Source organism: Rhinichthys klamathensis, unplaced genomic scaffold (genome assembly GCF_029890125.1).
Source record: "Rhinichthys klamathensis goyatoka isolate OS25496 unplaced genomic scaffold, OSU_Roscu_1.1 h1tg000165l_1, whole genome shotgun sequence".
In the NCBI taxonomy this organism is placed as follows: domain Eukaryota; kingdom Metazoa; phylum Chordata; class Actinopteri; order Cypriniformes; family Leuciscidae; genus Rhinichthys; species Rhinichthys klamathensis.
The window spans coordinates 4,455,001-4,482,471 of NW_026606697.1; the positions used below are offsets into that span (position 1 = coordinate 4,455,001).

The 27,471-nt window shown below is 40.4% G+C and overlaps 2 protein-coding genes across 3 annotated transcripts in view; both read left to right on the top strand.

The window, feature by feature from the left end:
* LOC130091416 (uncharacterized) overlaps positions 1-1,871 on the top strand; it is a 31,266-nt gene extending 29,395 nt beyond the window's left edge. For both annotated transcript variants that reach the window (XM_056259296.1, XM_056259297.1), the window contains 4 exons: positions 1-149; positions 330-424; positions 1,142-1,266; positions 1,521-1,871. The exon at positions 1-149 is cut by the window's left edge and continues 58 nt beyond it. In XM_056259296.1, coding sequence (XP_056115271.1) covers positions 1-149; positions 330-424; positions 1,142-1,266; positions 1,521-1,774 — 623 coding nt within the window. In that variant the 3' untranslated portion in view covers positions 1,775-1,871. The remainder of the gene's footprint in view (positions 150-329; positions 425-1,141; positions 1,267-1,520) is intronic.
* A 1,917-nt stretch (positions 1,872-3,788) lies between these two features.
* cd68 (CD68 molecule) overlaps positions 3,789-27,471 on the top strand; it is a 55,187-nt gene continuing 31,504 nt past the window's right edge. Inside the window, exons 1-6 of the mRNA XM_056259300.1 lie at positions 3,789-3,960; positions 5,286-5,716; positions 5,880-5,999; positions 6,508-6,577; positions 7,173-7,343; positions 8,441-8,615. Of these exons, the coding sequence (XP_056115275.1) occupies positions 3,915-3,960; positions 5,286-5,716; positions 5,880-5,999; positions 6,508-6,577; positions 7,173-7,343; positions 8,441-8,580 (978 nt within the window). The 5' untranslated portion in view covers positions 3,789-3,914 and the 3' untranslated portion in view covers positions 8,581-8,615. The remainder of the gene's footprint in view (positions 3,961-5,285; positions 5,717-5,879; positions 6,000-6,507; positions 6,578-7,172; positions 7,344-8,440; positions 8,616-27,471) is intronic.

Sequence of the window (27,471 nt, forward strand, 5' to 3'; positions counted from 1 at the left end):
AGCATTTGCACACCCTCGAGGACCGCTGGTCCCTTCTGAGCCTCCGTACTGCTGCAATCACTCACACAGGAGGGTACTTGGTGGTCTCCAACTACAGTGAGGCCCAGCATGCTCCATACCTCACCCTGTGGGACACACAACAGGGCAGGGTATGCTAATCATCAGGGACAATCTCTTTAATAATATGTCTTACTTTTTTCCTTTCAGTTGTGTTTTCTTTATTTAAAAGAAAGTGGGCACATTTCCAAACATCAGGTCCACCAGTAACATTTTGTAATTCATCTTTCTCTTTACATCCTGTAAGCTGAAAAATCCTTTTATTCTTAAAGGTGCGGAAGAGGTTGAAAAATGAACCTGGAATCTGTTGCATTGCTATAAGCGACGATGCCTGCAGAGTGGTTTTCGGCATTTCAGGATTCAACAAGTATGTGGCACCCCAGTCGCAATGTTCTGTGTTCGCAATGTTTTACAGGGTTCGTACAAGGTGCTTCAAGGACTTGAATTTATTATTGATACAACAATATTTACATGCAAAATTAACGCTGAAGCTCGTCTGATATAGAGCCATTTCGCATGGCTATTAGCGTGATATTGCTCATATAAATATCCAAGTATATGATACAGATTTCATTCTTCGTGTAAATCCAATCCAGTATATTCATGAGAATGAATAAGAAAGCGATATCTTTGTCATAGTATCCTTTCAATTGTTGAAGTTTCCACAGTCATGGCATGTGCTGCACTTTATTTGTACCATTTTGTTTTATTAGTTTATTTGTCGATTTTCCCTTTTTTTAGAATTTGAAAGATGATAAAGATATTGTTTAACAAGTGAGATCTCTGATTGTAGTCCTTCAAAACCAAAAAAGTAGTGCTTGAAAAGTCCTTGAAAGTCCTGGAATTTTATCTGTATGAACCCTGTTTTTAATATACACTACCAGTCAAAAGTTTGTATTTTTAAAATATTTTTGAAAGAATTTTCTTATGCTCGCTTATGTCAGATGTTTAGTGTATGTAGTCTATTTCAGTTTTATATACATGTATCTCTTTAAAAAAAAAATTAAGAACATTGGTTATTGTTATTGTTGCATTTATCATGGACATTATTTAGAAAAATACCCTTTTTTTCCCTAAACCTCAGGCTGAAAGTATGGGAGCCGTTCCGGAGGAAGCATAAAACCATCTCTGGTTATGGAAGTTTAAATCTTAACTGGTCCAGTTTGCTTTTTATCACTGAAGGACAATCCAAGGCTATTTTATTATCAGGTACATTAGACCTTTGACCATATTTGTGTTGGCTTGCTTGCTCTAGATGTTTTTCGTTTAATCTAGGTCGAGGAAAACATTCAAACTTTGTCAGTCATAGTATGGTGGTGAGAGGATTTAATAGGATCTACACAGTAGGATTTGTTTTGTGTTTAAGTTTCATTGAGATACTAGGAAGATATGTTATTTTTCCACAAGCCTAAAAAAATATGCGAGAATACATATTTCAATACTTTGAATTATTTGTTCAACAGATGAAGTGAGCATGTGGGACCTGGACAATGGGACGTTGTTGTCTTTCTTCACACCTGACTCTAAGATCCAGACCATCTCTTTACTTGGACCCAACAACGGCACACTGCTTTTGGGCTTTAGTGACATGCCTACTTTAATCACCATGACGGTCAGCCAACAAAATACACACACAAAATCCAGCATTGCTTGTGGGAAGGACCTGTTTGGGGAATCCAGCAGTAGTGAAGATGATGAAGAAACAAACAAGAACTGATTGGAAGAGCATTGGACCAGTTAAATGTACTGTATAATATAGGTTCTTTGTCAAGAATGAATTCAGTCTGAATGGAAATATGGGGCTTTATGATCTCTGGGATTCACTTCGTATTGATCTTAAGGATCTTTTAGGAAATTTTCTTGTACACGAAATTTTCAAAGCACAGTGTGGAAGGTAGACATGTGACTGCTGTCTTCATGAGACATGCAATGTATTCTGATCAGCATTTTCAGTGCTTGTTTTTCCACATACTATGAATTTACCAGAACTTCCCCGTCTTACCCTGAGCAGTCATGAGATCCTGAGGTTACGATAAAACAAATCTCAACAAGCCTGTGTTTTCACTTTACATTATTTCAGTGTATTTTCCTAGACTTCAGATGTATGTAGATTAACATTAAGATGTAATCGCATGTGTGCATACTTTGACAGTCCAGTTTCAAGTGTATAGTAAGACATGCTTAAACAGACTGTCCTTCTGTAGCTGACATGCATGCTGAGCATGAGTCACAATTTCACTTCCTGCATTTCTGTCACATGAAAGATGAGCAAAAACACTTCCTGCTTAACTCAATCTCTAAGGAGTTTTTAACAACTATAGCTATTTGCTTTATTGAGGCAAATAAAATTAACTGATGCCATTTTGTTTCATTTCCTTTGTAATTATTGATTTATTTAAAAGCTTCTGTCTTTATTTATTGGCAAGTAGGAATCAAATGTAAGATCAGGACCTCAACCATTTTGTTTAATTTGCACTTGCTGATATGGCTCTTGTCTTGTGACACCGAACATCACGAATAAGTTTACAGTTTACACACTGTAGAAATGCACTATTTGCAGGAAAAACAGGATTTATTGACTCTGCGAAACGAAACTGACCAAATAACAGGGGGGTCTAACTGAGGTAAAGATGTGATCTTAACATGGCGGCCCCCTTGAGGCAAACCATGTGTAATAATCCTGCCTTCATGTGCTTCATTCCTACTTCTTACTTCTAAATTCTTGATTACGAGCTCATCACATTCAAGTGCTTTGTTGTTGGATAGAACAGGTTTATTCTTGCCTATATTTGGAAAAATCATATTAAATCCAAAATTATATTTAACGTCCCATTCACACAGCCAAGTAGGCTGGTTGGTTGGTCTTAGCTGGTCTCCCGGCTTGACCAGCTAAGACCAGCCTGGTCAGCTGCTGAAAAAAGTGTCCAAAACCCCTCTAAAACCAGTCAGGTTAAACCTAGTCTGGTTTTAGCTGTTTTTCCAGCAGGGCTGACAGTGACAACTGACAATATGAACATCCACCATGCTATCTAGATAGTCAGCTTGCTGACGATTCTGGAATTTCTATCAAATACGGGCTATTTTCACTGTACAATATGCTTTAAATGATTATTCATATTTGTAAATATGCATTACTTTAATTACAAGACAGGTGATATAGCTGTTGCAAAAAAAAAAAGAAAAAAAAAAAAGAATAGCAGCAGCAATCTTTCCCCCTCCACCATGTTTGAAGTTTATGGCCTGTCCAGGGAGCCCCGAGCTTCCCAGTGGTAAATACGACTTGAGAGGTCGTTCGTGTCCAATGTTTACCTACTGTAGGAAACTAGTATTTACGATAATTCTGATAGCACGTGAAGGCAGCATAAAAACGCTATGGCTACTACATGCCTATGTCATGGGAATATATGTGGTTTTAATTATATTTTTTACAAGAACATTTTTAAACATAAAACTTCAAAAGAGAGGAAAAACAACATAATACGATTCTCAATGAATATCTGTATTAGGCTAAAGATGATTGCCACGATATAAATATAGCCTCATAAAATCAGTTCTTCTAAATGTTTCAGCAAGACGACAGCAAGACAGAATCCCATATCGTCATTAATTTTCGTTTTCTCCAAAGTAAGCTAACACGGTCACTGTATTAAATTTCTGGGACGCTTGTCTCACGGACTGTGATTGGACAAACACTCAAAGCGAGTGTGGTAAAGAACTTCCTTTACTCTATCAGGGGTTTCGTTTCAGAGGAATAAGTGCACTGTGTTACAGGCTTTCGACACCAGTTTCTTGCTCTGCTTTACAGCTGACGATCCAGCCAGTTTTTGTGTCAGGTACATCGGAATAAAGGTGTAAAAATGAATCACGGATTATTTTTGATCGCGGTATTCATTGCTGCAACAGGTAAAGTACACTATTTTACATTATTACTTGCTTTGAAAGGAAATGTTAAATTATGCCGTACGTCCACCATGAATTAAACACTGTGATTTAGCCTAATTAGTAAGTTAACGTTACCTTGAAAAATAACATACTGAATCGCACTGCAGGAACTTGAAAAAATACTAACATATGTGTATATGTCCAAAAAATGCAAGCCATAAAACTGACTGATTTCACCAATAAGGAAGTGACTGTGCTGCAGCAACTTATCTCAAAGCTGTAACCTAGCCTTATGTAATTAATATTTAACTTTTGTGATTAGGTTATTTTTATTCATAAGAACGATTTTTTAAACAAAAACAACAGCGAGATTTATTATTTATTTGACATACTTTTCTTGAACTAAAGTAGTTTCGATTTCCATGCATGACTTGAATACAACGCTATGAAGAGAAAATGAGGGTCAAACGTTTGTATTCTGAGGTCAAATTTTGTAGTTGCGCGTCAGAACATTATAAAGAGTAAAGAGCAAGAAATATTAATAGTCTAAAATGTTTTTGTCTTGAAGTTAGGATGATGTAGGCTAGTTTTCTTCCCTTGATATTTAAAATGGACTGACTAGTCCAGTTCAGAAGTGTACACTCTCAAGTGTACAAAAACTGTTACTGGGGTGGTACCCTTTAAAAAATAAAACTTTGTACTTAAAGAGTGCATATTAGTACCTTAAAGGTGCATATTGGTACCAAAAGTGAACATATTAATACCTAAATGTTATATTATAACCTTTTTAAAGGGTAGGGTGAATTCATGTTGATTGGGACACTTCTTCCCAGTCATCTCAATGGCAAAAAGTGTCCCAATCACCTTGAATTCACCCCCTACAGTCCCAGTGACAGCTTTTGTACCATTTCTTCTGAGAGTGTAAAGTGCACAATTTTGTCTACTATTAAACAAACTTTCCCTAAAGCAAAGAGAGTGTCAGTTATTTTGTCAGCACTTTCTGTTATGCGGCTAATCTAAGGATCACATCACGTGAAATCGGCTGAAGTGAATTTCCTGTTGGGAAATTGTAACGTGTGTGTACTTGTGACAGTGCGCGCACTTGTTGGGAGGAAGTGAATGTATGTAAACACCATGTGCAAAACAGATGGAGGCTCTCTGTATAGTGTGTATTTTTCTTGCTTCCTTCTCAGAAACGTTTACCTGGCTAAATATTTTTTATACAGGTTAATATTATTATTTTTAAATTATGAATCTTTTGTTTTGTCACTGACTTCTTTTGGCAGATGTAGCTCCCGCTTGGGAACAAATTCTCTCACATTCATTGTCTGTATCTTTTTCCTCAGCTCTCACCTCAGGTGAATATAGTTCAGATTTTATGGTCAACTCTAACACAACAACTCACAACCCGAAGACAACACCCCACAACCCGAACACAACAACTCACAGCCCGAACACAACAACTCACAGCCCGAACACAACAACTCACAGCCCGAACACAACAACTCACAGCCCGAACACAACAACTCACAATCCAAACACAACAACTCACCAACCACCAACAACAACCCACCACCCCAACGCAACAACTCACAGCCCCAACACAACAACTCACAGCCCCAACGCAACAACACACCAACCACCCACAACAACTGCCCCTCCAGCCCCAACGCCACCCACCAACATGACAAAGGGGAGATATAATGTTACTGATGGAAAAGGCAATATCTGTATTCTGGCTGACTTGGAAATCGGGATCCGTGTGAACACCAGTGAGGTAAGATGCTTTCTGTTGTAATGATAGATCTACTGTACATCCAAATGCTATTCCTGCTTATTATATCTAAACCAGCTTGTATCCTTCACACTGTCTACCTTGTCATTTCTCCATATTCCATGTACATATTATCCATTGTTCTGAAACATTTCTGTCTTTCTAGGTTAATGGCACGTTCATTGTTCAGCCGAGCAAAACTACTTCCAGTGGAGAGTGTTTGGAGAAAACGGCTAATATCATTCTCAGTTTTGATGAAGGCACAATTATCCTAAAGTTTAAAAATGTAAGTCTGTTTATGGATTTTCAAAAATAGCCTATTCTAAACAATGTGTCATGTTATGTATGATGGAATTTAATCAACAAAAGATTTCATATACCTTTAGAAGATCTAGAAGATTCTTTTACCATTGTAGTTAGTTTATATCAGGCTAGTGGAATTTTTTTTACAAAAATAATTCATTTATCTTTCAGTACAACCTGAGTTTGTGTGTTCTGAAAACAGAACTTTGAGGCACTTTAGGAGGAAGTATAAACGACTCTCACAAACAACGTGACCAATAAGCTCACAGGGAGGCACCAGGTGTTCTCAGCTGATTGATTATGATATGGTGACCCACATCATATCAGTATGATGCAGTTATGTAGATAATGTTTGTTACCCTGGTGGTTTATTGATTGTTACAGGATTGTTGTTGTGATTTGAAAATTGTGTGATGGTTTTATAATACATTATGGTTCTTCTGTATTTTGGATAACATTCTAATGATCCTTTTTTTCTTTGGACTTTCCAGGATGAAACAAAACAAAAGGTCTATGTCGAGTTAGTGGAGTATGATTTGACCTATGCTTTCAAACGTGGAGGTAAATTCCCTGCCATATGACTGGTACACTTTGCCTTGTAAAACACACACAATAACACACATCCTCAATTTGACTTTCAACTGTTACCTGTAGTTACACGGTTTTTGTATTGGGCATCTAAACAAAGAGGTTAAATATTAGCATTGGTCTTTTTTTTTACTTTAATAAATTATAAATATATATATTTTTTACTCATTGGTTCTTCAAAAATCTACTGAAAACAGAATTCTTGCTTAAAAATTCTTGTAAAGTGATATAAATAGCCAAGCCTCAATAAAAAAAAAAAACACTAGGCCATGCTGGTCAACCAGTTTGGCAACAGTAAATGTCACATGCTGACAAGGAAGTATTACTGTCAGTTTGGTTACAGTAAATGTGTCTTTTGCCTCCCTGTGAAAAATCCATGTGTGAATGCATTTCATTTTGAATTAAAAAACAATATGACCTTGCATAAAGACTAGTTTTTATGTCCATGTGAATACATTTTCCCTATTTCAAACGAGTTGTAGTGGAATAGTTTTCACTATAATTATGACTGTTATCATTACAATTTCGTATATGTTTGATCAAATTATTTTTATTTTTGTCAACAAAGCATTGGGAAACTACACAGGGAAGAACGAGTCTCTTGAGCTGTTTTCCGCGGCTCCGGGTCACTCTTACTCCTGCAGTGCTGAGACCGTGTACATGGGGAACGGTGTGAGTCTAGATCTGACCAATTACAGACTTCAGGCCTTCAACATCAAAAGCAATGAATTTGGCACAAGTAAGTACAATCTTAAAACAATCTTAAAGCACCCATCCTTGTAGTCCTTAAAGAAACCTCTATGTTACACTCTACATCAAGTTATGTTGCTATTTGGACTATACTCTTTGCCTTTCTTATGCACTGTATAGCTTATGTCCTGGTCACAGTGATTTTACCAAGTAAGACATGTTCCTGGATCAACATATTTTGTGTCATATTCCTAACTCTACCCATAACTTATCCCTAAAATAAGAGGGAAATGATGGTGAATAACACTGATGTAGAAGCACTGGTTGTAAGCCTAAACGTGACAAACTCAAATCTGATTGGTTGATTGGAATATTGTTCCAGGATCAACAAAGATGGTGCACTTAGTGAAATCACGTTCACCATTATGTCCTACATACGTCGTACAGCTTGTTTACAAAGATTGGTGCAAATGTGGGAATGCAAAGGAGCTGGTTAGACCGGCCAGATGACTCTAAACAACCAGTGCTAAGAAAAAGTAGGCCTGTTATAAAGTCCAAAGGCTACCTAACATATTATTAACTAATGTGGATGCATGTTTTTTTTTAAATCGTATGAAAATCTGCTACTTTTTTAAATAGCTTTTTTTTATTATTTGACATGACAACTTTAAAAGTCATGCGAATTAAATTCAATTTTGCAATTTTGCAATTTTGGCCACCCGTTAAGTATTATGTATATTTGTATCTACTAAATTATTGCTATTTTAAGACTGGAAAACACTACACAACTTTTGCAGAGATTTAGTTAGAGTCTACGCTAGTTGGCGAAAGTCAGAGCCAGTCTTCAGATTTGAGTTGACAGATTTGACAGGAAATTGCAAAGTGTAAAATGATCACAGACTTTTGTTTCTTTTAGTTTCAGACTATAATTACGTCCAATCAGAGAATCAAACATGTTTGATATTGTTTGTTGTTTAGTGTAGGATTCCCAATTTTTCTTGAACCACTCACAAAGTTGGCAAGTTTATGCCTAGTGTTTTAAAAATTAAGTCGTGTAGTCAGTGTGTTCCAGCCTTTTCATTTTTGCCTTTAAAACTAGAAGATTGACACACTGTTCACTGTGCCCTATTTGTGTTTGTCCAACAGATGATCTATGCAAGGCTGATAAACCGGACTACCGCGTTCCCATCGCCGTGGGCATAATCCTCATCATTCTCATCGTCATTGTAGTCATTGCTTATCTTATCAGCAGAAAACGGAGAAGTAATGGGTACCAGTCACTATAGAGGCCTAAAAGTCCTGATTTATACCAGCGATTCTGGTTTACAGGAGATTTAATGCTGTTATGTACGTCTTAAGTGTATGTTACTCATATATAACGATGATGAACATGGATGGCTTAGGATCTGTTCAAACAATGTTTACTATTCAGAGACGGTATGTCACATCCTAACACAAGCAGCAACCATACAAGCAAATGGCTAAACTACTGCATGCCTTATTTAGCCTATCATAAACTTTTTTTTTTTTTAAACCTAACCTAATCCTGACATTACAGAAGGATGTGCAAAATCTACGTTTGCTCCATCTTGTGTAAGTGTTCTTTTCTGTAGGTGCTCGTCTCATGCATTGCATTTTCTGTGTTTGGCTGATCAGCCAATGTTAATCTCATAAATATGTACAAATTTGGTTTTAAACCAATAGGCTGCATAAAAGGGAATTCAGTTGCTCATGTTTATGTTGGGATATATAGGCCTTCACTGTGTTTTGTAATTAATATAATAGAAAGGATTTTTCTCTCTGTTGTGCTTGTTGTTGTTTTTTTTTTTTTTTTTTGCAAACTGAAGGGCTTTACTATTCTGTACTGTGATCTGAATGCACTGAATAATGCAAATAATGTGTAATTTGGATACATATAATAAATAATTTGTCCCTAAAAATGGTTACTATTTTAATATTTAGCATTAAATAAAAAAACGTAACACACAATGTCCTGGTAATGCATGTATAAAGCTGGTCCTGATTTGTCTTTCTCACCCTGCATTGCGTTACATGAGTTTTCGTAGTTTATTCGCTTTAATTAATTTTATCTGGATTACCTTTTTGTATATTAGTGCTAAAAAAATGAAGATTTTTGTTCACTTGACTGCTAATTCTGGGGTGTAGAAATGGAAGAGGAAGAGGGGGAAAACACAAGCATTATTTTTGGCAGTGTGTTATGTGGCGGCGCAGATGCAGAATCGTGCAAAAGTGTATTTAGAACAGTTTTCTATTCATTTCACCCAAATATGAGTCCACGCTTTGACTACAAAATTATGGCAACATATCTAAAATCATCCTCTCAATTATTATTATTTTTTAATGTTTTTGGTTTTTAGTAAGTAATCAACTTTTTCAAATCCCCTTTGTATGAATTTATTCATGCTATAAGGTTAAAACATTCACTGTAAACCCAATGTTGTCATTAATAAAGAAATCAAGTTATCATAACTTAACATTACTTAAAATAGCAAGCTTTGGCATCATAAATTAAACAGGTGTGATTAATTCACGAACGGATAAATGCTACATTGCTCTTACAAAAATATGAAACAAATAACAACACAGAAGACTAGGCTAGCCTATATATCAGACTATATAGAATTGAATGAGATTAACTCTTAATTGAAGAGACTCACTCTGCAGGATATAGATTACTTATTTACTGAAGAACTTAGGCATACATTTGTGATTCTGTAACATATTATAGGCCTACAACAGAAATAAAATTAATATACACACAAATATTCCACAAACATAACACAACACAAACATTTTGTAAATAATTAAAGAGTAATCGGTCTAAATATATAACAATGACAATATGTAAATAGCATTGAACCATGTTAAGTGATTATTCTGTACATCTCCACAAGAGGGCGCTACTAGCACGTGAATGCTGTTTAACATATGGAGATAAAATAATGACAAATGTTTTTGAAACAAAAAAGCTTGTTGAATTGTACTACTTGAAAAAAATATGCATTGAATTAACCCCTATTGCATTTTAATGCATTGTATTTTAGGTCTTGCATTTGTATGGGCTGAAATTCAACATGGTTGCATTTAAGCTGTGAATATCTCAATTCAAAATATTTCACACACGTTTTTATCAATAAAAATTCAATAATCCATACTTACCTTTCAGATTTCACTTCCAAAATATTTATTCTGTTTAAAAATACAACCTATAATATTCGACAGGCAATTTTCGGTCCTTTTTTTTTCCTTTACAACTTCGCTTCCACAAATCCCATGTTTCAAATTCGACAGAAAATTCAACATTTGACTTCCTGGAACGGCAGGAATATCAGTAGATTGCCGATTGATACCCTCCATAGCTGTTAGTCGACCTCACCAGCAGGGGGTGCAAGCGGCTGTTGACGAAGAAAACGTCTCCGGTTCCTATCGTAACCTCGGTTCCCTGAGAGGCGGGAACGAGACATTACGTAGTGTTACGTATATGGGAACTCCTCCAATTCTCCACTTTTGCTGAAATCTTATAGGCTAACGCCAGCTGGGGACACGCTAGCACAGCTGAACAAACAGCGAGCACGCCGGCTAACGTAATGTCTTGTTCCCGCCTCTCAGGGAACCGAGGTTACGATAGTAACCGGAGACGTTCCCTTTCGAGGCGGTAACTCGACATTACATAGTGTTACGTATATGGGAACTGTATAAAATCCCGCCGTGAGAGCAGTGAGATAAGCCCAAGACAGGGTCAAGCTCTACCCCTCGTATTGACAGACAGTTCATACAGCCAATAGCCATGCTCCTAAGAATACACATATCTGATAGGTGAAACTAGACCAATGGCGTGCCTGCCTACACCTTATCAAAATTTGCATATCCCAAGGTAATGAAATAAGGAAGGCTGCACTGAATCTGAACAGGGCAGACACAACACAATAAGTACTCAAGCACTAGAGTAAACGCAGTGTCCACGGCATTAGCGGTGACAGCCACATAATAGACATAACACAGAGTTAGCAAAAATGGTAACTACTGCATACATACACATGAATAAACGCTCAACTCACCGAAAGTACTTGTGACACTACAGAGGGTACATTCAACTTGTAAAGCCTGGCGAATGTGTTCTGAGAAGACCAGCCAGCAGCAAGACATAATTCCTGAATAGACATACCTCTAGCCCAGGCCCACGAGGAAGCAATCGCCCTCATAGAATAAGCTCTGATGTTAAGGGGACAATCTTTCCCCTGGCATTCATATTAGCCAATGCAGTAGTGTCCACAATCCAGTGAGAAGTCTCTGTTTTGAAACAGCACGTCCCTTATTACATCCACCAAAGCACACGAACAGCTGGTCCGACTGACGAAAGGCGGCCGAGCGATCCACATACGTCCGCAAAGCCCTTACCGGACAAACAGCGCTCTGAGCGTTGGCGTCACGCAAGGCTGACGGCTCAGCAGATAAGGCGGGCAGTGAGACAACCTGTGCTCTAAACGGTCTGTTGAGTGAATTTGGAACGTAGCCTGGTCTCGACCGGAGAGCGACACCAGGACCGAAATAGAGGCAAACGCCGTTCACCGAGAACGCGTGTAAGTCTCCAATGCGCTTCGCCGAGGCGAGAGCGAGAAGCAAGGCCGTCTTCAGGGAAAGCTCCTTGAACGCAATCGCAGCTAGAGGCTCGAACGGTGGTAGAGATAGAGCCCTCAAACTAGAGCTAGATCCTATGGCGGCACGGAGGGCGGCCGTGAAGGACACAATCTCCTCGCTCCCCTGAGAAATCTGATCACTTGATCGTGCTTACCGATCGATTGCCCATCAACCGGGGAACGAAAAGCAGCAATAGCGGCCACATACACCTTCAGCGTTGATGGCAAACTCCCGTTGTCCATTCTGTGCTGCAGAAAGCGCAAAACATCCGACACAGAACAAGTCCCCGGGTCAACATCGATGTCCTGGCACTATTTCGCAAAAACTCCCCACTTCAGAGCATAGTGTCCTGGTCATTTAAGGTCCCCGCAGCGGCCACACATGAAGGTTCCAGACCTCGGGGCTGGGGTGCCATATCGTGCCTTTCGCCTGAGACAGCAGGTCCTTCCTGAGGGGGATTTTCCACGGGGGAGCCACCATTAACTCTCTCAGATCCGCGAACCAGGGCTGATTCGGCCAGTTCGGGGGCACAAGGATCACTGACGCTCTCTCCTCCCTGATTTTGGACAACACCATAGGCAGAATCTTCACCGGAGGATACACGTAAAGCCTGGCTTCCGGCCAAGGCGACGTCAGAGCATCTCCCGTCAGCGGGGAGTGAGATAGCGAGAAGAATGTCTGACAGTGCGTGTTCTCGCAAACAGATCCACGTCCGCCCTCCCCCCAAATCGAACCCAAATCATTTGCACCGATCCAGGGTGAAGCCTCCACTCTCCTTAAGGAATCCCGTTCCTTGAGAGCATGTTCGCTCCACGGTTCAGAATACCGGGTATGTGTGCCGCTCTTATGGAGAGAAAGTGTCGGTCCACCCACAACAGAAAACTCGCTGCCTGTTTGAACAGAGCTCTGGAGCGCACGGCGCCCTGGCGATTTATGTACGCGACCACAGACGTGTCGTCGGTTCGAATCAGTACATGTCGCTGCTCCAATTGTGGCCGAAAAGCCTCGAGGGCCCTCACCGCCTTCAACGTCATCGAGTTCAAACATACTCCCAGATACGTTATAGTCTGACTCGGTATAAACACGCTTTTCTGCATGTTCACACGCAGTCCCAGCGTATCCATGGCGAAGCAGCGTCTCCACATGACCGATTAGCACATCTCTCGAGTGAGCTAAAATCAGCCAGTCGTCCAGATAATTCAGGATGCGCATTCTGCTCGATCTGAGGGGAGAAAGCACCGCGTCTACACACTTCAAGAAAGTGCGAGGGGCCAGGGCCAGTCTGAATGCGTGCTTGTGAAGCGCTCGGTTGAGGGGTCTCAGGTCCAGTATAGGACGGAGTCCCCCATCTTTCTTTGGCACCACAAAGTAACGGCTGTAGAATCCGCTCTCCTGCTCGCTCGGAGGGACGTGTTCTATCGCTCCTTTCTCGAGCAAACTGAGAACTTTCTGTCTCAGAACAGGAGTGTTTTGGGGCAAAGTTAATGACTGGACCACGCCGTGGAAGCGGGGTGGTCTGCGTCTGAACTGAAGAGAAAAACTGTGCTGAATTAAGCCCAGTACCCACGGCGAAATCCCTGGGATAGCCTTCCACGCATCCAGGAAGTGACACAGCGGGCGCATTAGCACTGTGGCCGTCACCGCTACCGGCGCCGTGTATAGGCTGGAACCCCGCCCCCGCCAGGCTCGCAGCACTGGTGGGAGGGCGGCTCGCGGAGGGCTGTGTGTGGTGTTGGCAATCTCGCGCCCACGAGATCCCATTATAGCGGGCCGTAAATCTGCATGGTTTGGACGGCAAGCTGTGGTCCACACCCAGCGCAGACGACGATGGGCACAGGTGCGTGGCGACAGTCTCCTCGACGGGGGGCATGCGCACGTATCCGTGGGCTTCTGCCTCGTCAACATGGGCAAACATGGCCTGCGTAGCAGAGTGGGTGCGCGCCAACTGGGGAGCAGACCACGACTTCACCACGTGCTCGTGGACGTCCGGGAAGAACGGGGCTCGATTGGAGGAACCACGAGTCCAGCTTACTCTTCGCTGGCTCGTCTGGAGCGTTCCATATGAGGTCCAGCTCGGTGACAGCTTTGCTGAGGACCCTGATGAGCTCCTCATTGAGGTCTGCAGGGCTCTCTTGGTCAGGCCGGGCCGACTCAGACTCCCAGTCCTTCTCAGACGCCGAAAGTGACATGGAGTCATAACCCCGCCAGCTCCGAAGGAGACGAAGTCCGCATTCGTGAAGCTGATGGCGTCGAACTCCTTGTCCTTGGGCGTGGAAGTGCCCACCAGTGGCTCGCTGGAGGCAGTGGGCCCAAACCCCGCTGTTGCTCGAGCCATTTCCCTTCTGGCTCTGAGGGCGTGCACTGGCAGCTCAGCGCAGTGGGCGCATGTGCCATCCATCAAAGCCGCCTCGGCGTGGGCAAGACCCAAGCAGGCAACACAAAACTGATGGGTGTTGGGCGGTTCGAGAGGGCCCGATCAGATCCGGCAAGTAGAAGCCATCGGATGCTGTGAAGAAAGGTAAGAATCTTCATACTCTAGTCAATGCTTGTGTTTACACGAGGCGTTTCGGAAGCATCCCAGAAGCGGCTCTCCGCACCGCTTCACTAAAGATAGGTGCTAAGTCTATTTTCGACGGACGCCGCGTCCAAGCCGCACCGTAAATACAAAATAAAAGTAAAAAAAACACTGTACATTTTTTAATAAACACCATGTAAGGACTCCCAATTGTATTGCACACCAATATATCCTTGGTAGAAACCATAGGGCCCTATCTTGCACTCGGCGCAAATGACTTTGTACACTGACGCATGTATCATTCCTATTTTGCACCCGCGCAAAGCGGACTTTTCCCTCCACAGACACACGTCGGTTAACTAAGAAATACACTTGCGCTCCCCGGGGCGGTTCAGCGCAAAGAGGAGGCGTGTTCCGGCGCAAACTTTCCCTCATGCTATTTTGCTGTTCTATAAAACAAATGCGCCACTGACCAGAAAAAACTAGTCTAAAGTCAGTGGCGTGTTGCGCGTTGTTCATTATGCTATTTTAAGGGCGCATGCTTGGCCATAATCAATGTAGCGTGTGCACAACGCGCATACACTTTGATTCTCTCATCTAAGCAGCAGTTTTCATTTTTGCAAATCATACATTATTACGATAGATAGATAGATAGATAGATAGATAGACAATTTATTATAAAAGCATACATGTAGCTTACACATTTACCCAAATTATCATACGCCTGTTTAACAGAAGTTAATTTGGGTGGGTTTCTCAAACTTTCTCCATCCCCAATGTCACTTCTCTGTGTTTTACGGCCCTGACGAGAACGTTGCTCTCCTCGGCTATGAACCGCTCCTGGCAAATCCGCCGTTATAATAGGAATCCGCTTTAGAACAAGCGCGCCTGCTCTTAAAGGGTATGTGAGATGACGCTCGGATTGGTTTATTTCACGTTACGCCCAAACCACACCTATGAATAATGAAGCTACTTCAGACCAACCCCTTTTAGATTTGCGCCAGGCGCAAGAGGCATTTATCCCGCCGGGAAAATAGCAACAGCGCCGGGATCCGCCCACAAAGTTACTTGCGCTTTGCGCTTTGACACTTGCGTTTCAGATCGTTAAAATAGGGCCCATAGACTGTAAGGTAGAAACCCCAAAATCAAGAAAAACCACATCGGACAGGCAAATCACATGGTCTCGCGCACCCAGTCGCTTTGCTTCTGAAATGCTCCTGGTGTGAGTTGGCACTGCGTGGAGGACGGAATAAAATCTTGTCGGAGCCATAATGCGCTGCAGACGTGTGCAGTGTACAAAAGGGGTGAAGTCGAGAACAGTTAAGACGGTTCTCGTTTAATTTATATCTTATTAATAAGTGTTTAGAAAAACCCTGCATGAACGCTCAGTCACATAATCATCATTCAGTTCACCGCTAGGGGGGCTTGAGATCATCATAGGGGGGGGCAAAGCCCACCCAAGCCCCCACTTGACGCCGGGCCTGCATATACGTAACACTACGTAATGTCGAGTTACCGCCTCGAAAGGGAACTATAGAGCAACGGATGAGAGAGTCATTCATAAAAACGGATTTACAGAAATGGAGCAAGCTGTAAGTATTTGTGATTATTATCAGGGCCAGTATATAGGCTGAATGGAAAAGCTGATAAAGATACAAAACCTGTGTTAACATTTAAGTCTTCACAGTTATTTTTGCACATTTAAGCAGCTTTCTCTACCGTGAACGAGATTATAATGTTTCCCAAAAGCTTTTACCCAAAATTCCCCAAAGCTGATAAAACGTTAAATCTGAGATAGTAGACATTTCTCTCGGTTGTTTAATTTTCTTAACTTTATATCGAGGCGCTGTGCTGCAGTAGGCCTAGGCCTAACTAGTGTTTCCCTCAATACGTCATTCTCCAGGATTCCCCTGCGGTCAGTAGGGGTCGCACACCGGACGAGAAACACCTCATCTTTAAAATTTGAACACATAATTCTCTATTAGTGTAGGCTACACACATCTGGCTACACCAGCAACGGCTCAGGGGTCTCATTTATAAAACCATAGATATCCATAATAAAGGCTAGATGTCTCGTCCGCGCTGCTGGCCAATGGAGGTCGACGTCCGCACCTGGCGGCCATCTTGTCACAGGCAGCTCGCTCACTCGTAACATTGTGTTTTAATGGTCCATGTACTTTTTAAATAACCATAACTTGCTAAATTTTCTACCGATTTTCAAACGGTTTGGTTTGTTATAAACGTCAGAGATGTAGTTATGACACTGCATACTTATGAATAATAAGTGTATAAATAAATAATCATCCAGAATTATAGCCAGTTAGCCACGTTAATGACGTTTGTAAGAAACCAAACCGTTTGTAAATCCGTCAAGATTTCAACGAGATAAGAGTATTTGTGTTCGTGCTGATCACTCTTACATCAGGTACCACAGAGCCCGCCAGAAAGCTTGCCTGTGACAAAGATGGCCGACGGTGATGACGATAGAGACTCCGCCGTAAGACATCTAGCCTTTATTATGGATATCTATGTATAAAACTGTGCATAGGATCCTTACTAAAAGTGTACGTGCGCCCGAAAGCCAAAAGTGGCGTATGCAAAAAAAAATATTCAGACTTATTAACAGTGCGTAAGCCAGACCCTGCGCAGAATTCACTTTATAAATCCCAGTCAGCGGAAGATTGTGCGCATATGCGTCTCCTCCTCGAAATAACCATATATGGAGATTACAACGCCTAGTTTTACTATGTATATCCTCATCTGGATATCATTTACATATGATTATTCATCCACGTGATAACATGTTTGTACAAGACATTAGGAAAATATGAAATAGCCACGGATGTGCCGTCACATTACATTAATAAAAATAATTTAGTAGCCTATCCTTGCCTTGTTTTTGAATAAATAAATCAAATAGTGTAAAAAATACATTTTTCACTATTTTTCTCAAAAGTTTTTCTCAATCTTTTCCACTGGCCAAATAGTATTTTTAATTGATTTATATTTTTAATGGAAACAGATAGACCTTGTTGTGCATTATTTGCACGAAACTATGATGTCTGCTATTATCACGATAAGCAATTACCTCTCTAGTTAAAACATTAAAACACTGAATGCCAGAGGAAAAGTGTTCAAAAGCATCACATCCACAAAAAAATATTTATATTTATTGAATATGTTACGTCAAAGTAACACTGATAATTGTGATAATTGTGAACACACAAAGTATTGACTGATAATTGTCTGTTGTTGTACCCTCTCCTTACAGTCCTGAAGATGATGGATTGTCGGGGTGTGATGCTAAGTTTTCGTGTGGACGTTTCCAGAACTCTTCTATACTGGCTGATCTAGATTCTTACCTGTGTTATCTTCCTGAGAACCAACGTAGTGAAGTGGGTAATTTGATCCGAAAATATCCTGCTCTTTTTTCTGATGTGCCACGCCAGACGAATGTTCTGGTTCATGACATTGATGTTGGTGAGAATTTGCCTGTCAAACAGTATCCCTATAGAGTTAATCCGGCAAAACGTGAGGTTATGAGGTCTGAAGTTGAGTATTTGCTCCAAAATGGTCTTGCAATGCCTAGTGAAAGTCCTTGGAGTTCACCTTGCTTGTTAGTCCTAAAGCCAGATTCGACTTTTCGTTTTTGTACTGACTATCGAAAAGTAAATTCCATCACTAAGCCAGACTCTTTTCCCTTACCCCGTTTAGAAGACTGTATAGACCGAGTCGGATCAGCGAAGTATGTGACTAAGCTTGATCTTTTGAAAGGCTACTGGCAAGTTCCTTTAACACCACGAGCTTCGGAAATTTCTGCATTTGTAACGCCAGATAACTTTTTGCAGTACTCTGTTCTCGCCTTTGGGATGCGAAATGCACCTGCGACATTCCAGAGGTTGATGCATAAAGTACTGGCTAACGTGCCAAATTGTGCAGCGTATCTGGATGACATAGTTATCTATTCTGATGGATGGCAAGAACATCTAAAGTCCCTTGAGTGTGTTTTCCAACGCTTGGAAAAGGCTTCCCTTACATTGAATTTGACAAAATGTGAGTTCACAAAAGCAGTTGTGACCTATCTTGGGAAGAAGGTTGGTCAGGGACAAGTGCGACCAATTGAAGCTAAAATTACTGCCATGTTAGAGTTCCCTACTCCCACAAACAAACGCCAATTAAGCCGGTTTTTGGGAATGACCGGTTATTATAGGGGATTCTGTAGAAATTTTGCTTGCATTGTGTCTCCCCTAACTGATCTACTCAGTGCTTCTAAGAGTTTTGTGTGGACTCCTGAGTGTGAATGTGCATTTCTAGCAGCTAAAGATGTTCTTTGTAATGCTCCTGTTCTCTCTGCACCAGATTTCGATCTACCTTTCAAGTTACAGGTGGATGCTAGTGCTACGGGGGCTGGAGCGGTGCTGATGCAGGAGGATTCTGGAGGTGTGGATCATCCTGTATCCTACTATTCAAAAAAATTGTCAAAGTGTCAGCTTCATTACAGTACCATCGAGAAGGAGGCTTTGGCTTTAATGTTAGCTCTACAACACTTTGAGGTTTATGTGGGAGGTAGCAACACTCCTGTAATTGTGTACACTGACCACAACCCGCTTATATTTTTGTCCAGGATGTACAACGCTAACCAACGGTTGATGCGCTGGTCTTTAATACTCCAGGAATACAACCTAGATATTCGACATCAAAAAGGCTCTGAGAATGTGGTAGCGGATGCCTTATCTAGAGTATATAATCCTATGGGTTAATGAGTTGTTGTGTTTTTTTTTACAATTCAGTGGAATTGTAAATTTGAGTGTGGGGGTGTTACGTCAAAGTACGTATCCTTGTCAGTGTTATGAGTGCTTGTCTTTTTGTTGTTTCTGATCTCCCATAGGTTAAGTAGTGGCACCTGTGGGTAATCAGCGCACCTGTGTAGCTCCCTATGCTGATTCGCTCTTGCCGGCGTGTGCTTGGTATAAAAGCTGACCAGTTCTGCAGTGCTCCAGAGGCGGGAGGTTTTCTCCTCCGTCTCTCTTCTGAAGAGACCCTTTCTCCTGTTCCAGTCATGTGTTGAAGTTCTCCCTATGTTGTGTTTGTGTCTTAAGTAAACCTTCTTACTGAGGTGAGAGATCAGTGCAATGTTGTTTGGACTGTTATAGGTTTTCTTTTTCTTTTGTTTACTCCCTGAGTGCAGGGTGGGTTATTTTCTTCAAGTTTTTTTTTGTTGTATTGTTTCTTTAGTATTTTTCAGTTAAGGAAGGTGTAGGGAGGTAGGCGCCATTTAATTTGTCTTGTTTTTCTCCTGTTTATATTGTGAGAGGAAGTTAGGTTTAGTATTGTCTTTTATTTACATCATTATTTTGGTGTTTAGGTTATTTAGTTGTTAAAAATAGTTAGACTTGTTTTGTTTGTTATTTTGGCATTAGCCTCCTCCTGAGGTAATTTTTCTTCCTTTGTAAAGTCTTGAGTTCTTCATTACTTATGTTTCCTGAATAAATTCCTTTTTGATTTGGAAAATCGTTTTGTGTTGGATCAATACTGGGACGGGAGACGGGGGCTCTGAAGTCGATTATTTATGTTTACGTATTTCTGTTCGTTCTCCTCTAGCCTACCCTAGACGGGTGGACGTAACAAATATGAAAATGTTTTAGGCTATAACTTCTCGGTAATGATTTCACGTTTCACTCCATTAATGAGAATGGCATATTTAATCTATGTTTATATCAGAAGTAAAACATAGTTTAGATTATTTTATTTATTTAAACTGTTATTGTGAAAATGCACTGTATTTATGATTAGGACTCATACTGAAGATTTAAGGTTTTACTTCATCTGCCGTTACCCACACAGCAAAAGGACTCCGCGGCGGATCTGCCGCGGAGGTATCGCGGCTTCCGGAACGGACCCGCGAAACGGACCCGTATCGGCGTCCACTTGCTCGCAGTGACGGATCCGCAACGGAGGCGGATCGCGGACCCGCAGTGGCTCCGCGTTGCATCCGCTCCGCATCCGCCATTAAAACCTTACCTCTGCGGCGGGTCCGTTTGGGACCCGCAAATTGATACATACATCCGCCGCGGACCCGCAACGGACTCATAAAATTCTGGCTCATCTGGCCCGGGTCCGTTTTGGACCCGTTTATCTAATTTTTAAAATCCCTTCTGTTCTTGCTGTAGGATAAAATAGGATAAACTAAACTATAGGATAAAACCAAAAACTATAGGGCTAGCCTAGGCTAGTAGGCTACTACAGCAATATAGACCTAAGCTTAAATCTGCATCGCCTTGTATTTTTAACCTAACAATATTGTAAATAGGCCTAACATAAAAGTTTCGATACAAGACATCAATTTACTGTACAAAAGTAATCACTACTCAATGGAAATATAAAATTTACATTTATGGAAAGTTATAGGTTATAACCTATTCTGGTTTGTTAAGTAGCCTATGTGGGCCAGGCTAATCTACATTCATTTTGTGGTCAAAACCTAATTTAGTGCTTTATAGGCCTAGGTCGGTGTAAACATAACATATTTGATCTATTAGGCTACAACTTCAATGAAATACAGCACTATGTACAGCTAAAATATCAGAAAATGAATAACTGGTGAACAACAAGAAGTTCAATAAAAAGATGGTTTAATGTAATCATTTCTCCTATTACTCAGTTTGTGTGGATGGAGGATAGCATGCTTGGTGACCTCCGCATCTGTGGCTGACCGCGTCACCGAGTTTTTTCTCACAGCACCTGTAATCAAACAGACAGATATTAACACAATCATAAAATTATATTACATACTGATTAGTTAACACATCTTCCTTAGTAGTTAACAGTAGTGACTTAAGCGTTAATAAAGAATGACCTAATTCCTTATTAGTTATGCAGTAAGTAAGAAACAGTATTCTAAAGTGTTACCATAAAGTCAAACAAGTGTTAAGAATCAGGTTTGTGAGAAATATAAATATTGTAGCTTAGCTTGGTCATGTACCGGTCTGAAAGTAAGTGGCTTTCCTTGAGAAAGGAAGTCTGCATATTTGCAGATAAAAGCACCACAGTCATTTCCATTTGGCTGTTTGGGAATTGCCTAGAAACAAAATTCCAAGTAAGTATAACGGTAAACAAAAGGGCACAGTTTAAAGAATATTTGTATAACTTATTATATGAGGGCATGCATACGTTGGTTCTTATTCGGCCGATGGTCCATCTGGAAGCCTCAAAGCAGCAGGCTTTTTTGATTTTGTTCTCCTCCATGAGGTATTTCCTGTTAAATAATCACACGAGACATGCATACATGCCTTCAAAGCCGTTTCAGGTTAAAACCAAAGTTCTAATTGGACATAACTCACAACAATATCTGGCAGATCTCATCATGTCTCTGACCATGGAGTCATAGCACTGGAAATAAATTACCTGGTGATAAGCAATGGAGGTCAAAGGTAAAAAAAAATAGTGTAAAGGTAAATATAAAATTTTTACACTTTTAATCATACAGTATAAATATGGAAACAATGTGTTACAAAGGCATTACTATTCATAAATTACTTACAGCCAAAGCCCAGTGCAAGTCAAGGTGCAAAGGAACAAGAACTAGATCATAGAGGAAGAGATCCACTGTTTTGGTCCATTTCTTCACTGCTGCATGGCCTGCAAAATGTCCGTCTCTCTCGTGAATCCCCTGTAAACACACACAGGTGTCTGATGCACATGTAATATGCAATTTTAATAACTGACAGCACATTTCACCAATTACCTGTTTTTGTATAAACAAGTGCATCATTTTTATTCTGTAAACGCTATTTCTGTCAAATGACGGTTATTAATAATTATGGCAGATTTAAAAAAAAAATTATTAAATCAATAATTATATCGATTAGCTCTATAAAATCTACAATGTTTTTATTTTAGATGTATTGAGGGTCATTTGTTTTGTGTGGATATTCATGCATGCATTACAGCACATTCATTAAAAATCATTAATTTAACCATTGTGAATATCCGAGGGTAACTTAACGGTTGCTTCACGACCAATTTCAAAGTTCCGTTCGACTGACACTAGGAGGCGAAATACGACAATCGTATGCGATCTGTCGTGTGCAGTGGAAAGCAGCGGCAACAGCACAACCAATGGCGCGGGCGCCTCTGACGTGCGAGCTGCGTGCGACCAATGAGCCAACTCTACGTCATTACACGTCAGAGCCAGCCAAGGGGGCGCCAGGTCCCCGAATTTTCCATTATAGCAGGTCTTCGTTCATTCATAGTCTGTCTGACATTTATATTTTAGAAGCTATATGTGTCTGTCATGGATTTGCACTGAAATTGATTCTCAAAAATACGGAACAAAGTGCGTTCCGGATCAGTTCAATACGGAAAAAGACTTTTATGTGTCAAATAAGCTGTCATCCCCTCCCTCTCGAGCAACTGACAGGACGTCGTCCCACGCGAAGTCATGGCAACCAAATTAACAACAGGGCGAGTAGCTGCTAGGCCTACTACTTGTCAAACGTATTTATAGTGTATATAATATATTATAATATATTTGCCTATAGGCAAAGTGACAAACAGCGTTGAAATCCGCACTCACGTGGGTAGCGTTACCGTGAAATATGACAGCTAACGTTACAGTTTATTGGAAAATAAATTTATTTATGAATTTGATGAATTTAGTGTTTACTGCTATCAGTCCCCAGACAAGAAGCTAACGTTAGCGAACGCTGCAGGGACCCTCTGCCTGTGACTCCCCGCTGCAGGAGACGCTGCTCCGACACGCTGTATTAACGATACTGTTTTAAAACCAACATGATAAACATAACGTTAGCTAATAATGTTCACTTAGCGTTTTGATTTGTTGTTAAACTATGTAATGCACAGCTAGCTAGAAGCTAGCGCTAAATCATTATCCACGAGTGAACATGTTAAAGTTGTCAATAATTTCAAACAACGACATTACAATCATTTACATGATGATAAAAAAAACAATGTTTACAGTCAATGTCGCAATATATAACTTATATACATATATAAATAACTTACTTACTCAAAAGAGGGTTCAGCGCAACCGTGTCCCAGCAAAGAAAGTCTCGACTGATGATCGGCTCTTGGTGTGCTGTAGTTCAACCGTTACAGTAAAGGCGCGTCCGCGTCCTAGGATCCGACATGGGTCCGCACTGGATCCGTTGTTTGACAGTAGAATTTACGGCGCCTCCCGGAGGCGGAGCTGATCCTCTGGGCGGCCCCAAAACGAATGTGACAGTTACGCGGGTTTGGCGACTTGAACGCGGATCCGCTTAGGAGTCTCCTGCTGTGTGGGTAGCTACTCTACGGCCCAACGCGCTCGCTGGTGCGGACATTTTAAAAGGGGATGGATATTTGCTTCCAGTGATAGGCTTGGTGAGTGAAATTATATTTCTTTATGTATAATTTTCTGTAGGCCTATATAGATTTTCGGTCTAAAAGTGAGCAAAAAGACATTTAACTCCAGCTCACCATCGGTGTCGCCAAACTGCTCCGTCTCCGAAACGTTTGCGTGCAGGTGCGCAAATTTTCCCATCAAGTTTGTTTTTTATAAATTACAACTTATATGCGTCGGAAGTGGCGTACGCCTCTTTCAGGGCCTGTTTTGTGCGTAGGCAACGGTTATAAATGAAGCCCCATGCAGGACCTTGTTCAAAATCCTGCCGCGCCACAGAGCGCCATTTACATAGTTTTATATTAGTAAATTTACATTTATTTGTCTCAAATCGTCGTTAATGTATAGCCTATGAATTCACCCTGTGCAGCAATATACATTTAGTTCTACATTCATTTACATAAATTAGCTGCTTGAATGAAAATGGCTGATGTTAACGGATTTTCAGGTGATAGGCCTATTCTCAAATCATTCGGCGGGACGCTCTGAGGTAAAGTGTTGCTTTTGACGCATATCCAAGTGTGTGTGCAGAGTGCGGAGCGCGCACTGGATGGCAGGGAGGCTCGGGCGCGAACACTTGCGTTTTCCTATCAACGGTGGAAACTACTTAAAATACTCAATCATTTCTGGTCATACAGAAAATAATAATACATTATTCGCAACTTCTTTTATTTGCGTAAACTCACAATAACAAAACGTTTTGCTTTTGTAAAATAAAATAAAACAATCAGGCGCGCTTTCATGGTCTCCGTGAACTGAAGCGCGAGAACTGAAACAAAAATAGCCTATGTAGGCTATTGAAATGTCCACTTTAAAACGAACAAATTCGAATCGAAAGCTAATACCTTCTGATTATGTAATCCGTATGAAAGGTGCATTTCTCTCTAAAGGTGCATCCGGAGATGGAGATATGTTTTTAGCCGACATTGATTTAGAAAACAATAGTTTATTAATACACAATTAAAATGCCTCGTTATTTTTTCAGAAACATTTATTATAACCTATATCTCACCTATAAATCACCTTTCTGTAGGCTCTGTGGTTATGGCTCTTCTCATTCAGCACTCCGGGAAAAATATTATTTCCAGGTTCTAATTTGGCCTTAGAAAACCAGTAAAATCTACATTTTTTCTATATTAATTTGTGAACATTTTAAATGTTTAATAAAGGGGCAAAAAAATCATAAACAATTAGGCCTATCTGAAAATTCGTTGATATTTTTTTTTTTCAGCATTTGGTGTACAGTTCAAATTTAAATTTTGGTGTTCAACTTTGCGTTTCAAAAATACAACAACCGTTCATTTTTCGTTTTGCAATTACGGGTTAAATAAGGTAAAACCAGAGGCGGACAGAGTACAGAGCTTTGTTACTTGAGTAAAAGTACAGATAGCCCTTGCTAAATTTTACTCAAGTACAAGTAAAAGTACTACATTCAGATGTCTACTTAAGTAAAAGTACTAAAGTACTTGTTTTTAAAAGTACTTGAGTATCAAGAGTACAAGAGTAGATTTTCTAAATATTGCATTACTAATCTACTGCCACAGTGCTTACATTTATGCACAGAAACGTCCTACATGGAGTTATGAAAAATGTTAATGTTAATACCTTGGAGAATGTAAAAGGAATTGAAAGTAAAATCAAGTCATTTTCATCTTTTTACCATGTTGCTTTATTTAATTTAATTAAATTTTTGGGGGGTCCCATCTTTAAATGCGGGGACAACACACACACACACACACACATACACACACACACCACATGTAAGGGTGGCGCTGCCAATAAAGCACCTAAAAGCTGTCACAAAGAACCGGCAAAAGGAATGATTATGAATATGTAAAATATAGCAAGGAGATATTTTAATTGTTTATTAATAAACACTTGTTAATAAACAAGTGTTTTCTTTGTCAGTGTCGGCTAGATGAAGTTGACGATGCTGACTCGCGATCTTCAGTAGTGAACGCGCCAGAGAGAAATGCACATTTCATACGGATTACATAAGCAGAGAGCAGTCTGTAATCTGTTTTCTTTCGTTTTGAATTTTTCTGTTTAAAAGTAGACATATCTGTGAGGCAAGTAGGCTACCTTATACACTGAGTTTCGGTTCATTTATGAGACGAGATCCAGTTCACGTGCCGGCGCCTCCGTTTCTTATCTATCGTCTGCTATTTACTTCTTATTTATTAAACCCAGGCAATTGGTTGATGAAAAATTGATTCAAATTAAGATACAATTAATGCAAAACGAAATTCAGGTTAAAGAAAGGTTTTGTGTTTTCTGTTTGATGTCTCTGTGAAAGTTTTAAAGCATTTTTTAGTGCCACTTTCAGAGCGCTCACGTCCGTAACGGAGAACACGTCCATAACATTGTTTTTTCCTCATAAATGCAAACCCGAAAAATCAACTAAAACAAAATTAATATTTTATGTACTGTGGAGACTGAGCGCCAACCCTTCTTCATTCGCTGGGTAGTAGCCATACTTTGGTTTGCGCAGTGTAATTCACATAATCAGTAAAAATATATTTTGCATCCCCTTTTTTTAAGAAATCAGAAATCCCTCGTGGCTACGCCACTGCCACATTTGAACCTGACTGTGTTAAACACACCGCATACTCAAGAACATCAAACCAAATGCTTGGCTTACATTAATGTGTAATATAAAATCTGACCATGGAGTTGACTTTGGCGGAAAGCTGAAAGTGATTGCTGATAGGCTGTCCCAATCAGTGGCGCCTGCACAATCCAATCACGTTTGAGAGGGAAACAACAAATTGAGGGTTTCCGAGTTTTTTACTCAGGTACTCACGGTTATGGATAGAAATGTATTGGAGTAAAGAGTACAATATTTGCCTCTCAAATGTACTTGAGTATAGTCATGAGTACTTCCCAAAAATGATACTCGAGTAAAGTACAGATCCCTCAAAATTGTACTTAAGTACTGTACTCAAGTAAATGTACTCCGTTACTGTCCGGCTCTGGGTAAAACGAATGGATTCATAAAATTCATAAAAGAAACAATAATTACAGGAATAGCCTACTGGACTCTAAACCTCAAAGAAATGCCACAATCAAGACCTCGGAGCTGAAATGAGGGAGAACTCCGTGTCTTTCCCTGCCATTAATTAATGCCATTAATGCGTCTCCTTCCATTAATAATAATAATGTCTAGTGCGGTGGCTACCAACGTCCGTTGCCATGATTTTTGGAATGATTATGGAAAAAAAGACGTTTAGTCGCATAACATCGGTCATTTGGCAATAGTTTTTTATCGACATTTAGAAAAAAAGGCAAAAGTTTTGCGCAAATCTGTAATGGAAACGCGCGTAATGGCGAGCGAAAGAGAGAATGTTGTTGCAGCTGGAACTAATCGACGTTGAACAACAAATTATTTTATTGCAAATGTTTAATCGCAGAAGTGATTTAATCGTTCCTCAACGTGATACATCGTTGAAACAAACTGCGCACTTTAAAAATGGCGGTATAGCGGGAGGGGGAAACCGGAAAAGCTACACTCCCGAAATGATGTATAATCTGACCAATCACAGCCCTTGCGGTCTGCGTCGCCTCGACGCGTAGTTACAATTTTTTGGAGGTGCACGTCGAGCT